Here is a 15,774-nt window from a genome sequence, read left to right on the forward strand (position 1 = left end):
TTAAAAGAGGTTTTCACACTCTAAGGGTCCAGTAATCAAGATGTGCCATAATTACTTTGTGATTCATGGAGACATTTCTTTCCTAGTCTATGAAATCGTCGATACTGGAATTTCTTTGGGCTGTTCTTGGACACAGTTTGGCAGTATTGCTAACATGTACACACTTAACCAGTGTGTACATGTGCACGTACTCATGCACGTGTACACATTAATAATGTGCCTCCTAATGAATTACAAGTAGACCTTGAGGCCATACACCTATGTCCCACTAACGTCTGGCTTCATGCCCAATGACAAGCCTCATAAAACAAAAGACAAGGACAGACACACACACACACACACCATTCTTTTGTCTTAAAATAGTCTTTCCTCATCTGCATAATGATCATACAGAGATACACAACCTCACAGCACCTACTGTTTTAGAAACTTCCCATCTATTCTGCATGCGACTGCAAACTATGTCTTTTCCTTTTCCACACAGGAACACTTTTAATCTGTATCAAACTCATTGTCACTGTTGTGCAAAATCAGAGTGATTTAAAGCTACCTGAAACAAACAAAATGTGTAAGAAAGGTAAGATTGACTGGAGTGTGACAGGAGACAGTAGTATGGCAGGAGGTACATTACTGGTGGCCCAGCAGACAAAACCATCTCTCCGTGTGAGAGGTCAAGCACTCTCCCTTCATCCCACAGATTAAACATTAAGAGATGAATAGCCAGCAGTTGTAGGATTTAAGAATGTCACACCCTACAAAATGTTATCATAAGCTGTAGTCAGCAAAATTATACAGCATTTCCCAGGCCTTTTACAAGAGTGTGGACGTTTCAAGTGCACTTCCGCAGAGAGCAGTTGCATTTAAGATGTGTTATTAATTGTGGTCTACACTGACTATATTTTTAAGTAACTATAACTGTGCGAACGACAACATGATTTCTACCATGATGAACTGTGTCATTTTCTTATGGAGTGTCTGTTCTGCACATTCTCCCCCTGCACCTAAAGGCCTGTCTCAGCGCTGAGCACAGCTCATGTAACCCTCCCCTGCTGCCCATGTCCTCTGACCCAGAGTCAGCAGGTTAATAACCAGCTGTATCCAAAGCCATTTGTCATTTGCTACCTGCCACTGATAGAAGATGTCAGTAGATGTCTGTGCCCTTGTCACCCAGCCACATGACAAATACTGTATCAAGCTTTGCAATCGGAGGCTCCCTTAGGCTTCTCAGTACTGCTCTACTGAGCAACCACTCCCACTTGATAGCATTAGATTCTTGTGCCATGATCCATATCAAGATAAACCAGTGATCTCCCTGCTCTTTTTCATCTCCTTCTTCCATTGCTCCATAAAACTCAACTGAGTGTGACATTTTTTCCGTTCGTACATTCCCTCCACTCTTTTCCTTATAAACTTTTCCAGCTCTCCTTTCATTCTTTCCTTTGTTAGATACTTCATGTAAGTACTAGCCTGAAGCTAGTGGTTTATATAATGTAGGATGATTAAGGCAGATAAGAAGAAGAAGGACAGTGACAGCATTTCTGCAACTGTTCCTGATATATATGTTTAAAATTGAGCTTAATGAACCCATTATCTGCCCATTGAAAGTTTTGGCAGACTTTTGAGTCTGTTGTTTTTGGGTGACAGGAAAATAAAAAGAAAATGGGGAAAAATAGTGTAAACAAATGGACATAAGCTTGGATAATCCTTTTCCATCTGTGACTAATTTTATCTGTAATTGAAGCGATGTATTGGTTGTAATGGCTGAAATATTTGTGATGACTTCCACTTAGTCTTTTTGAATTTCTACAAATCTCTAACTAATACCATGGCTTAATAAGTTGTCATAATAAGGATTGCAAAGCAGCTAAGCAGAGAAATGGCTTGACAGCAACTCTCACCAAATCAGCTGCACAGCTGTAACAGAACCTAAGAAATCTATCATCTTCAGAAGTTAGATTTCTAGTTGGAACTGACTGTTTATGCGTGCAGAGACAAGGCCATGCACAAAATACATGCACACATAATCCCATATGATGTTACCGTTATTTGTTAGTTTGTTCAGATCAACTAAATGGATGGGTTTTCCTTACAGAGTAACATTAGCAAAACATGTCCTGTACACACAGACAGTCCATGTGCAGTGTCTTATTCATAAAAAACAAAAAATAAGCAAAAAAAAAAATTTTTCTCTCTTTCTCCTTGTTCTTTTCAGAGATGTCCGGCACTGGGGAAGAAATTTCTCAGGTACACTGGAAGCAGCAGTGGTTGGAAAATGGGACACTGTACTTTCATGTGTCCATGACTGAGTCTGAGCTTTTAGCACAGACCACACAACCTACTGCCCGGGAACCTGCCCACGTGCTGCATGAACACATGCATCTGCTACACATCTCAGTTATGGTAAGTTCTAAACACTAAAAGTGAAATATCTGTGGTTGTAGCCTTGAATGCATGTCCAGCATGGCAACTGTCTGTGTGCAGAAAGAGAAATAGATCTTTTCCTGTGTGATCCTCTAAAGTTTTGTCCAGCTTTTGAATTGTTGACTGTTTGTGGTGTGCAGACCTTTATTTTTTTTCTTTTGTTGTTGTTTTTTTAAATTAAATTCAGTAAATGGTCCTTATGTATAAAGTGTAACATTTAAATAGGTAAACTTACCTTGCCTTGCTTTGGAGTGTCTGAATTCCAGCATATTACAGCGTACTCTGGTGTATCTTACAGTGTCATCACTATCACCTTTGCTTTAATTTGTTCATTTATTTCATTCTTTTAATATTGTGCTTTTATTACTGTGACATAACAAAAGGTCATTTAAATAAAATGTCAATTTTGAAATCACATGGTGCGCTCTAAGGCCTACACACAGACAGCCAGATAGATGTTCATATTTTAAAAAGGTTTTTACAAAATCTTTCCATTTTGTAGAGACTACATTGCATTTTATTCTTTTGTCAGGCCAAAGTATGAGCAAAAATTTATTCCACAAAACCGGTGTATCTTATAGTGCTGTAGCTGGTAATACACTAATTTACTAACCAACCTACTACTAGTCATGCAGTGGCTCCTCCTCTTTATTCCTCTTTATTATTGAAGATCATTCAGTTCAATAAAGAATTATCGTCACTGATCAGTGACAGATATGCATTTCATTTCTACCAAGCTTTATCTAGATACTTGTAACTAAAGGTTTATACCAGGGGTAGGCAACCTTTCTGATGGCGAGTGCCATTTAAAATTTCCTCAGAAGTCAGTGTGCCATATGATTGCATTAGCAATATATTTAATAACGCTCTATATGAACAGTTACACAATATATAGAACCACTTTATAGAATTATATTTGTTTGCAGATGTTGGCAGCTATCAGCGAATAGTTATCAGCTATTTTGAAACAAAAAAAAGACACTTTTTACAGCCAATGGACTGTACAACAGAAAATACAAATGCTATTTATGGTCTCCTCACAACAATGATAAGAAAAATAAACTCAGCCAATATGGCATGTTTGTTAATACAGAGACACACATGTTAATGTGATCTCTGGTCTCCCACTCAGAGTGTCCAGCATTCAGACGACTACCTGAGGACTCTCATGTGAGAGAAAATCTGCTCACACAGATATGTAGAGCCAAATACTGTCAATAAGGCCTCTGCAATGTTCTGAAGACAGTTAAACTTGTCAGGTAGTGATGTCCAGCAGGTGAAAATGCAGCTCCATGAACACGCACAGCTGTAGATTCCAGCTGCTTCGATGTTGCATTAACTGGCATTAACTCAGCCAGCATTTTGACTAAAGACCGGCCCACCAGGTATTATAGGAAAAGCCATAAAACCTTTGAATGAAAACAAACGCTGTTGTGACAGTGATGTACACTGTCTTGTTGGTAAATGTATGATTTCTATACATTTTACATCAGATAAAAACTTTGGTTGTAAGCTTCAGATAATTATTTAATAACACCCAGACATTTTAAATGAGAATAAGAAAGTATTTCTTTGTGCCCCCCTTTCCCTGTTAATGCCCTACCTGCCCCCCTGGCAAAACTTTGCTAGACCCGCCCCTGCACAGTTACCAGCTGTCAGCTACGTAGAAAAGGATCCTGGTGTTATTTGTCTCTCAGAAACAGCTCATAACTTCCCTTCAACTCATTCATGTCACCTAAAAGGTAAACCTGTTTCTACATCACCTGTTCAGCTCTGATGATTCAGTAAGGACATCTCCTGGTTTCATCTGCATGTTTCCCTCTCACCAGATATACAAACCAATATCATGACCAGCAGGTTTTACAGCTGTGGCTCCAGCAAACATCAGCTGATACTAGAAATTAATATTAAATAAATTCTAACAACAGCTGATCAAGCTTAAACGTGCTGCTGTTGTTTAGTGCGACATCCAGCGGTTTCCTCTTTCTGGCGCAAAGTGTGCGATAAACAAACGAGAGAAAAGCCGATCAGCTGATCATTGATCAGTCTCATGATTAAAGTAGCAACAGGAGAGAGAGGGGAGAGAATGAGAGAAGAAGAAACAGCTGTGCAGCGTAACGACAGAATAAATCCACCTTTGTGTCTTTTTCCATCCTAGCTTAAGTCCGGGCCAAACTGTGTTCCTTCTCAGCTCAACACGAAATGCGTAATAATTTCTCTGAATGCGGGACAATTCCGTCTTTTTACGGGACGGTTGGCAACTCTACTAACTAACCTTATGAATAAAATAAAGTTCACTATCACTAACATCATAGCACCCACCCAGCTGTATAGAAACTCCGTCATGCTAGCTAGCACGCAGTACGAGTTATTGTAACTGACTGTAAAAAGTCAGCACAACGAAAATAAACTCCACCTAAACTTGGTTTATCTCTGACCCAGATGGACTGCAGGTCATAACTTCTTACCTGAAGTTCAGTTCACCTGATACTCGGACCGGCCCCGCCTCGGGTCTCTCCTCCTCCTGCCTCCCTTCTCCTCCTGCCTCCCTTCTCCCTCATCCACCTGCTGGCCTCCACTAATGTTACTGAATCTGTGGAAGCTCCGCGATAGCCACCACCAAACAACGGAGTTATTTTTACACCCCGGCCAACATCTGGCCAATCCACCACCTTTCATTGTTTATACCATTACAAAAAAAAAAAAAAAAATCATCGGGCCACCGAGCAAATGCCCGGTATGCCTGATGGCCAGTCCAGCTATGGTCGTGCCATCAGTTAACCCTTCGCGTGCCAACTGTGGCACGCGTGCCTAGGGTTGCCGACCCCTGGTTTATACTGTATAAATCCATATTTTATTTTATTTTTTTATGTCAGTAGTGTTAATTTTTACCTACACCAAAATGCACATTACAAGTCACCTCCACTAATTTTGATTTCTACAGCATTCTTTTCTGCTGTACCAAAATATGTTTTTCCGGAAGTTAAGAACAAACCCTTCACCACATTCTGTGGTTTATGCGGGCATGCTCTCTCTTCACTTAGCTTTTAAAAAGTGGGTAAAAAATAAAGCAAATAAGGATAATGCAGTTATTATAATAATAAAAATGGTATTAAAAGTTACAGAAGGAAGTACTTTTGAGTATTTTTATCTCTTCCAGCTTATGGCTTCTTACTGCTTATTTATTTATTTATTTTTTTGTCCACTCTAGACTCTGTTCTCTGCACTTTGCTAATTCACATTCTCCACACATTTCCAATTTTTCAGGCTTCAGGTCTCATACTTCGCATCTCTTCTGTATTGGCTTTTTTCTGCTTTGCCTCTCCTTGCACACCCCACCACTCTCCCTCCTCTCTCTCCTCTCTGCTCTGTGCACCACATTCTCGCTGTGTGCACACCTCTGTGTTACTCTCATGGCTCTCTTCAGCTTCATCTCCTTCTCACTCTCCCTCAGAACACTTTTAGGGACACTTTAACTGAAAGGGTGTGCAGAAGGCTATCAAAACAGCATTACGTCCGTGGAACGTAAACTGAAAGTGAACATTACTGTGTGTTTTTCTTTAAATAACCAGTTATGTGTGTAATGACCTTCATTTTGATTTTGCCATTTTTTTGTACATATTTTTGTCAAATTAGAAATCATTTCCATCATGAAACTGTAACTTCTGTGTAGCAGGAAGGCAATGTCTCAAGCTAATCTAACACTGACAGCTCAGTCACCATCTATCTACCTTTTTTGCTGTTGTACGAGGAAAAAAAAAAATCAGAAACTAGATGTCCGTCCATTTTGTTTACCACTTATCAGGGTCCTGGCGTGGGGCGGGGTTATTTCCCAACTAACTTTGGATTAGATGTCTTAGCCAAATTGCTAGTGTAAGCGAAAACCACATAATTGTGGTGTTCATAATGGAATGGCAGAGGAGGATTGTTAGGTACTTCCACAGTTTAAAGGCCCATATAAATTAACTCCCAGTGAGAATATAAATTACCAATCCAACTTTAAGACCTTTTTCTGTGCACATTTATATTTTGGTCTGTAGGTTTTTGCACACTGGCACCTTTTTATGTAATTTTGCCTCTAACAGCCCCCAAAGTTAATTTTAAATCAAATATTCAAAATGTGATTAAAGTTCAGACTTTCAGGATTTGACAAGAGTATTTCATTAACTGTTTATGAACTGGAGACATTTTTATACATTTGCCAGGCCCATTTGTAGATTTGATATTGATATTGATCTGATATAATTTTAAATATCAGTATTGTTTTTAATACTTGAAAATCCTTTGCAGTTAATGGCTAGCTGAAGTAGAGAACCTCTGGGCATCACCAAATACTGTGTTTCCTCCTTTGAGATGCTTTGCTGGGCCTTTACTGACAGCACTTTTAGAGGGTCTTGTGAGTCTCCTAGCCTTCAGCTGTAATTGAAAAAACATGTCCTACAAGGTTGCATTCAAGTGACTGATTTGGCTGTTGGAGAATATCCCATTTCTCTTCCATGAAAAATCTTTGCAATGATTTGGCATTAGGCTAAATCTCAGCAGAGTATATAGCCTTATACACTTCAGAATTCATCCTCCTACTTCTATCAGCAGTCATCAATAAACACGAATGACCCGTTCCATTAGCAGCTGTATATGAACATGCTGTAACATGCTGCCACTATACTGAACAGATGATGTGCTATGCTTCAGATGTGTACATTTTTCTTTTCCATATTTTCTTTTACCACATTTCAATACTGATGTCATCTCCTCCAAATTAATCTTTAAAAAATAAGGGGCTGTGCATAAAAATTGGTATAACAGTTAATAAAATGCCTTTTTTTCTATATCCTTCCCACCCACTTCTTCCGACCCCTTTTCGATATATAACTGAATCAGAACAGATGAAGCAATATTGAAATGTATTTTGCTTTATTTTGTAGAGCATTTTTCTTTTCTTTGCTAAATGAACTTCTGTATATTATTTACATGATCAAAATAAAAATTAACAAACAAAAACAGAAAAGGTGAAAATCTGCACTTCAATCACATGTTGATTGTCTGCTGAAAAATCCACTGTGGTGGCATACAGAGTCATTAAAAATGTAATTCATTTTCAAATAAGTCATTGTCCAATGATTTTTTTAACCTAACTGTAAAAAAAATTAATATAATGTTTGGTCTATAACTGAGATGGCAATGGCAGTGACAATGATAACTGCCTAATTGATTAAGAACAATCAATGGGCTTTGGCTGTGCATGTTTATATATCAGCAGTCTCTTGGACTTCATTCTATATTTAAATCAGCTCTAGTGCTAAGCAGGTAGTTACAGTCTCATATGTTGGGATCCCAATAATTTAAAAAAAGAGAATGGAAGCACAGTAAGTAAGACTAGGACACAACGTATGCCGGTTTGGCCTTATGACCCTAAGGTGTCTCCTCCTTTGAGTGAACATCATTATGTCTGATGCTGTCAGTTCTGGGCCAGACTGAAGTGTGAGTACTCTATTCTTCTGGCATTGAGCTGTCAGTTTCTCACTCACTCAAGCAATCGTTTTCCAACTCACTCTGCTTTTCACTGTCCTTCTCCAACAAAGTCTCTCTCCATCATATGACAGGAGCAGACAGAAACAGATATTCATTTCAACACAGACTGAAATGTAGTGATTAAGTTCTCTCATGGTTTTAGTAATAATCATGTCAACTATAACATATTGTAGGCAATTTTTATTCCAGGTTGAGTGTGGTATGTATCTTGGCAGGTTATTGCCAAGGCTTCCAGCTACAGAAGTAATTCATCGATAGACTGGTACTACTTCCAGTTACCTATCCCAGCTACCATGGGGCAAGAGGCAGGGTGGCCCATGACCGTGAAAGCAAGCTGTTCACACACATGACAGACAGACAGACAGACAGACAGACAGACAGACAGACAGACAGACAGACAGAGATTTAAATTAAGGGCAAAAATGATTGATAGAATTTAAATTATTTGTGGAAAATTATTCTGAGCCCTGCAGAAATAAAAAAGGAAAAAAATATCTTTCCTTAAATTATTAACCGGTAGCACTACACGGTTTGCTTGTAGAAAGCAGCAGCTCCCTTGTTATGATCAGGCTCTAAGATGTAGTGAACCAACCCTTAAATAAAAACACCATCCTACAGGTGAGGCAGATTACAAGAGGAAAAAATATAATGCCCAATGCATGATGCAACAGACAGAGTTGTTTGTGCTGTGAAAAATAATTTCAGGTGAGATATAATTGCATTTCTGAGCAATCAGCACTGAAAATGATATAAGGCAGGAGAAATTTGAATACGTTGTTCAGAGGAAATAGCAATCAGTCATACGGTGTGTAGCACTGTAGAGCTTTTTTTCAAAGAAATGACATGTTTAAGTTCACTGGGAGGACAGGTAGTATTTTACCAAAATGAGATGCAATAGAAGCTGGCAGCTGAAAGCCTTTCATATGCCATATTACAGAACATAATCATCAATTACATGGGATCTGGGTTTCTACAGCAGAACACAAAATTGAAAATAGTGTTTTTTTCTTGATATTAGGATAAAAAAAAAAAAAAACAGTTCATAAACTAAAATTTGACTAAAAACCAAAATGGCCAGGAAACATTTAATTTTTAAACTCAGTCTGGCTCATTTCTTATAATTGAGCCTGAGGTCATTTAATATTCTTGAGCTCACACAGTATGAGTGAAGAACTACTCTTCTTATCGCTGGCCTGATAGATATGCATGGAGATACAGTGCACCCTACATGGGTGAGATGTCTTCTTTATAATTAAACAGTCAGTGGTGATATATGACCATCAGTGTGGTAGGTCATGGAGGCATTTTAGGCAGTTGTGTCTACTCTAGAATCAGGGGCTACGGAAATTAATTTTCACCATGCATATGCAGGCATAATTTTTGCCGTGAGTGAGGACATTTTCAATTATCACATTAAAGTTCAAACGAGCTACATTTTAATTGCTCCGAGGTTTAATTGTTTCAGTCACCTTTTAGTTTCTATAATTTTACACATGCATGTTATTGCGCCATGAATACAAAATCAGCTGTAATTAAAGTTACTGGTAGGAAGCAGCTGATAGAAACGGGTAGAAACTGATACAAAGTTGCTATTGGACATATATGGATTTATTTAAGAAGCTAATTGGGTCTTTAATAAAGCTTATTTAAATCACCACAGCTTACAGTGTATTACTTTACCTATATCCACACATCATAAAGAGTGGTTTATATATAGTTTTAGGCTCAACTTGCTCAATTTCGACATGTTACTGCAAAAAAGTAATGAGAATCACTTTAATTAAAGTTACAAAACTAATTACGCATTGTGCATTATTTAAGGATTTCTTCTTTATCGTCTTTAGTAGTTATTCTCTTCTTTTTGTTTTCTTTGTTATGTTGTATCCGCACCACTATACCAAGCCATGGTCATAATTCCATCTCTGTAGGTGTAGATAAAGTGAAATAGAAAGCACGATGAAAAGTTTAGTTAGTCAGAGACTGTATGTGTCCTTATTGATAATGAATATTCTCTGCTAGATAATCCTTACTAGGAAATGCAGTGCTAATGTTTATGTGTGTTGATCTTAAAAGAGAAAAGAAAGAGGTGCCAGTACATGTCATTGGGTTAAAGATGTGCTTCATATGGCAAATGTTGCAGGTGCCCAGGTTTGAGTCTACTCCATGCCGTTTTGTCCCTTTTCTTTCTTTCCCAAATATAATAAATTATCAGGATTCTTAAAAAAATATACATTTTGTTTAAATTGTATCCATACTGCCGCAATTAGTTTCAGTTTGTGTCAAGGATGTCTGTGAAGTTTGTCAGTCATCCAAGTCATTGTAGTCTAAGGAGCTTGGAAAGAAAAGCATCTGAACTTCTTTAAGTTTTCTTGAAGACATTTCCCCTCTCATCCGAAAAGCTTCTTCAGTTCTAAGAGCAAGTAGTGAAGATTTTAACCTTATGGGAGTGTCCCCAAGAGGGTCCTGGACCCCCTATTGATCCTCTACCTAATCACACAGGTGTGGATTAGGGATCTCAAAACTGGATTATAGACAGGGGTGCACATAAGTGGTCCACAGTGCATGCGCTTTCAAAATAAAAGACGCGCACGAGATAAGAAGTTGCAACACGCATTTGCGTACATAAGATTTTCTGGAGGACAGACATTTGTTTAGAACTCTTAAAGATGTCGAAGAAGCAAGCTCCTCTCGAAGAAGCAATTACTGTGGTGTTCCTCCACCTCCAAAGAAATGTCAGAAGGAGTCCGAACCGCAAAAGAAGCGCGTATTCTCGGAAAAGTGGTTGCAGAAGATGAGTTGGCTTCAAACAAATGATGAACGCACAGAGATGTGGTGCTCAATATGCCTTGAAAATCCCACTCTAGCGAATAAAAACAGTGCCTTTTACTGTTTTTGTCTTCTAGAGTGGGTTTTAGCGGACAATCTTATGTACGCAAAACGCGCGTTGTAACTTCTCATCTGGTCTTTTATTTTGAAAGCGCATGCGCACCTGCGGACCACTTATGTGCACTCCTGATTATAAATGGCAGACAGATGGTGTCATAAGCCACCCCTTCTGTTCAAAGATGGTTGTTCACAGTGGACATAGATAGTTTCTTTCACCATCTGTCTTCTCTGTCCAAAATGTGAACACTGGCATTGGCATCCTGTGTTTATGAAGTGGCTGTTTGGTCTCTCCAATGTAGAGGTCTGAGCATTCCTCGCTACACTGTACAGCATACACTACCTTGTTAAGTTTGTGTTTAGGAGTTTTGTCTTTGGGATGAACCAGCTTTTGTCTGAGTGTCTGGCTGGGTCTGAAGTACACTGAGGTGTATGTTGTGTCTAGTAATTAATAAATACTGTAATTCACATATTACCAATTGAAAGGAATTGAATTGTATGTATGCAAATAAATTCTATGTATGTATTCTACTGTATGTAAACATTATTTAAATCTTTCTGTAAATTTAATAGTATAAGTAGTATACTATAATATTATATACTAAGCTTGCAGTGGTTCTCAATGAAGTCCCCAAATTTCTTGATGCATTCTCAATCATCCAGGAAAGTAAATCTCCAAAAGTTGAATCTGTTCATCTGGACGTAGCGTTTTGTGGGAGAAACGTTTCGTCACTCATCCAAGTGACTTCTTCAGTCTGAAGAAGTCACTTGGAGGCAAACCTCCTATGTGCCCATGGCTTGATGGAAACCTGCGGTTAACCAATTGACCCACACTCAAGATTTGATATGCTTTGGATCCAAAATACATTTCAACACAGCACAGTAACTTGCACCATCAAGCTTACATTTGGTGCCCCTAGCACAAACTTGTCCACAACTGAAAGATTACAGATTTCTGCTCTTAAATTCAAGAGGCTGTTGTGCATTGCAGGAGCGCTTTAGGGTCTAACCAATTGTGAAGTCATTTAAGTTGTCTAAAGACAAGCCATGTGGCACTGTGCCTTTTTCAGACAATTACCAAGTCTTACCCTCCGCTACCAGTGAAAGATTTGCTAATAATACATGTAGTGAGCAGAGCAGATTTGGCGTTCAACAATGTGGAGTTGTTGCCAGACAGACATTTAGCTGTCAGAATTATCTTTGGCTACTTGGCAGAGGTCTGCCAACACAAGAGCACAGTGCTGTCCCCAACTTCACATGATACTCACCTAAATCCTCAGTGTACACTGCCTGGGGGAGTTGCCCTTAGTTTTGTATATTGCAAAATTTCTTGCACCTATAACCTATATGTACACTTATTTATACTTTTCAGGACTTCCCCAATGTCTCTAATGATATTTGAGGTCTTCTGAAATGTGACCTACAGGATTGGGTTCTTTTTGTGAGTGTGCTCCCACACTTTTAAATAATCACAAACTAATATCGTACTGAAGATGTACCTCTGTAAATACAAGTCCACCTACGTAGTGACAAATAAACAAGACAGCAATGATGATCTGCCTCTCAGGAAACTTTCTCATCCTTTGGTTAGATACCAACTCCATTACTGTTTTGAACAAAGTCTATATGTGGGAAACACTGTATGAAGTTATTTTACATTTTATAAGCTTTTCTTCTCAGTTTGAAGTTTGAAGTCAGTTGAATGGGAATAAATTAAACTTGAAGACTGAAGTCCATTGTTTTTGTAAAAGACAATTGGCAATATTCAATATAACAACACACCACATGATAGTTTGCTGCTGGTCTAAGTGGCACACACGAAAAGAAAAAGAAAAATGTTAGTGTTCTCCTTTCTCCAACATACAGTCACATTGGGGTGACCCAGTGTCCACTGGGACACTAAATGTGTCTAGTTGCACATTTAGATTGTTCCCATTGTTCCTATTCCGAGCATAGTTCCCAACACCTGCTGGAAGTCATGGGGTCTTTTTGCCCTTTCTCTTCAAATAGTTTTACCTTGCATGTCCCTGTAAGGGTTAGAACGGAGGTTCGAAAGTTTGTATAAGTACAAAGTAGGGAGCAAACAACAAATCATAAATAAAATATAACCACACAACTAAAACAGTCAACAGAGACTGATGCACCACTTGAACAAAATTGCACTTAAACTTTAAATATTCTGGGGAGGAAGTCAAAGGCTGTGTTTAGGATGATTCTATCACCACTTTTTGCTGACAATGTTGTTGGCAAACTCTATTTGGACTTATTCTTCTAAACTTTGTGGCTGGAATTATGCTGTCCCCTTGACGGGATTAAGCAGACAGCTTCTTTCCTGGGGATAAGTTTAATGTATCTCGACCTGTAAAACCAAGGAGCTGGTGGTAGACTTCCGCAGGCACAAACATCCTCCACTGCAACCACTGAACATCCAAGGTATGGACATTGAGGCTGTGGACAGCTACAGGTACCTTGGTGTTCATCTGAACAACAAACTGGACTGGACTCATAATTCAGACGCCCTCTACAGGAAAGGGCAGAGCAGGCTGTACCTGCTGCGGAGACTCAGGTCGTTTGGAGTGGAGGGCCCACTCCTGAAGACCTTCTATGACTCTGTGGTGGCCTCAGCCATTTTTTATGGTGTGATCTACTGGGGCGGCAACATCTCCGCCGGGGACAGGAAGAGACTGAACAGGCTGATCCGCAGGGCCAGCTCTGTTCTAGGATGCCCTCTGGACCCAGTGGAGGTGGTGAGTGACAGGAGAATGGTGGCTAAGCTGTCATCCCTGTTGGACAACATCTCCCACCCCATGCATGAGACTGTGACAGCACTGAGCAGCTCCTTCAGTGGCAGGCTGCGGCACCCACGGTGTGGGACGGAGAGATTTCGCAGGTCTTTCCTCCCCACTGCTGTCAGACTCCACAATAAAGACTTTAGCTGATCAAACACACACATCCACAAATGTGCAATAACACTAATGTGCAATAATCTTTTCTGGCATCGTTGTATTTTTACTCAATTGTATATAGCATTTGTACTCTATTTTTATCTCATTGTATATTTTATTCTATTTTATTCTACTGTATATAGTATTTTATTTTATTCTATTCTGTACAGTTGTGTACTGTATTTATTCTTATTTTATTTTATTCTAATTTTTGCTTCATAACTTTTGCACTGTCCACTTCCTGCTGTGACAAAACAAATTTCCCACGTGTGGGACTAATAAAGGTTATCTTATCTTATCTTATCTTATCTTATCTTACTTTAATTTCTGTTCTTAAATGTGATGAAGGAGGTTTTCCCAGGTGTTAAACGATTGTTATGGTGCCAGGCTAACTAAGAACTACACAACATTATATTCAATTGTGCAATCATTCAAATGTACAAGGTCTATAGTGGTGCAGGCCTACCATGTTGCATTAATCAGCCTCATAAAATGTGACTGCCATTAACGAGATGGTGTTTTAACCCTCATCCTACGAACATATTTAACGAACATGGACTACAAAGAATATTACTAACAAAACTCTTTTTCTTCTCTAGTTATTTAATTATGTCTTCTAAAGAACATTTTGTTATTATGATTATTATTTTGTGCAAATTTAATTAATTTTGAAAGCTATACTTCTGTATCATATAATTTGCAGCTCTTATCCAAAATACAATCAACATTATTACTTTAAAGCTTATTTGCCATCCTTTGATTCGAGTATTAGTTTTCAGTAATTTCAAGTAAACATTATTTATGTTGGATTTATATGATGAAACAAATCTAAATCATTTTGACCACAATATAAAATAATTGAAATAAACAGATGATAAGCACAACGCCAAATGCCAATTCAGACATGTAATCTCTCCAGCGTGTTCTTGGTCTACATCGAAGCCTCCTCCCAGTAGGTCTTGTCAGAAACCTCTAGGAGGTGTCCAGAAGGCATCCTTGCTTGTATCCTGAATCATATTGTTTTGGATACTACCCAAAGCTCATGGCCATAAGACAGAGTAGGAATATAGATTGATCTATATCTCAACAGCTTCACTCTTAGACTCAGCTCTCTTTTCACCACAACAAACTGGTATAGCATCTGCACCAATCTTTGTCAATCTCCTACTTGTGAACAAAGCCCAGAGAAACTCCTCCACTTGGGGCAACAACTCATGCCTAACCCAAAGTGGGCACTCCGCCCTTTTCCTGGCTGAGAGCCATGGGCTCAAACTTAAGGTGCTAATTCTCTTCCTAGCTGCTTCGCACTCAGCTGCAGACCACCCCAAAGCTGAAGGTCACTGTCTAATGAAGCCAAGAGAACCACATCAAGTGCAAGAATGAGAGACTAGATCCTGAGTCTACCAAATCTAACCCTCTACCAAAAGGCTGTGCAAAACAATTCTGTCCATAAATATTATCAACAGAATCAATCAACAGAGACCGCACTGGTGGATACCGAGTCTGACTTACTGTTAGCAATGTAAAACCAGGTTCTCACTGCAGTTGTATAGGAACCAGAAAAGACAAAAAAAAACAAAACACTACATGCAGTTATAGAACAGACATTTTCCTCATGCTATGGTCAAGCATGCTGGCATGTTACAGGAGCAAATAGCTGCTACCTTCATATCTTTGTTTCGGGAGGAAAAGAGTACATTTTCCAACGAAGCTTTGAACAGTTACATCAGCAGGTGGAGTTTTCTTCATTCCCTGGAGGGTCATTACTGCTGAGATTGGGGCTTGCAATATAGCAACATCAGCTCTCCTTTTCATGTGTAGGATGACCTGAGCATGCCCCAGCTGTCTCAGGTAGATCCAGTGATGTCTCCAACTTTCTGATAACTTCCAGTCTGGGAATTTTCCCGACCAGGTGATGAATGCAGCAGTGAAATGTTTCTTCTTGAGTGTGCCCCCACTCCCCCTTTGGTTCTGTACGATGCTTTAGTTTAGG

General features: G+C 39.0%; 1 protein-coding gene across 3 annotated transcripts in view; it reads left to right on the forward strand.

Annotated features, from left to right (window-relative positions):
* Positions 1-15,774, forward strand: part of astn2 (astrotactin 2) — a 292,012-nt gene that overhangs the window by 52,027 nt on the left and 224,211 nt on the right. For all 3 annotated transcript variants that reach the window (XM_025909010.1, XM_005459486.3, XM_003454979.4), the window contains exon 2: positions 2,213-2,400. In XM_025909010.1, the coding sequence (XP_025764795.1) occupies positions 2,213-2,400 (188 nt within the window). The remainder of the gene's footprint in view (positions 1-2,212; positions 2,401-15,774) is intronic.

The sequence above is a fragment of the Oreochromis niloticus genome, linkage group LG7 (assembly GCF_001858045.2).
Source record: "Oreochromis niloticus isolate F11D_XX linkage group LG7, O_niloticus_UMD_NMBU, whole genome shotgun sequence".
Classification (NCBI taxonomy): Eukaryota; Metazoa; Chordata; class Actinopteri; order Cichliformes; family Cichlidae; genus Oreochromis; species Oreochromis niloticus.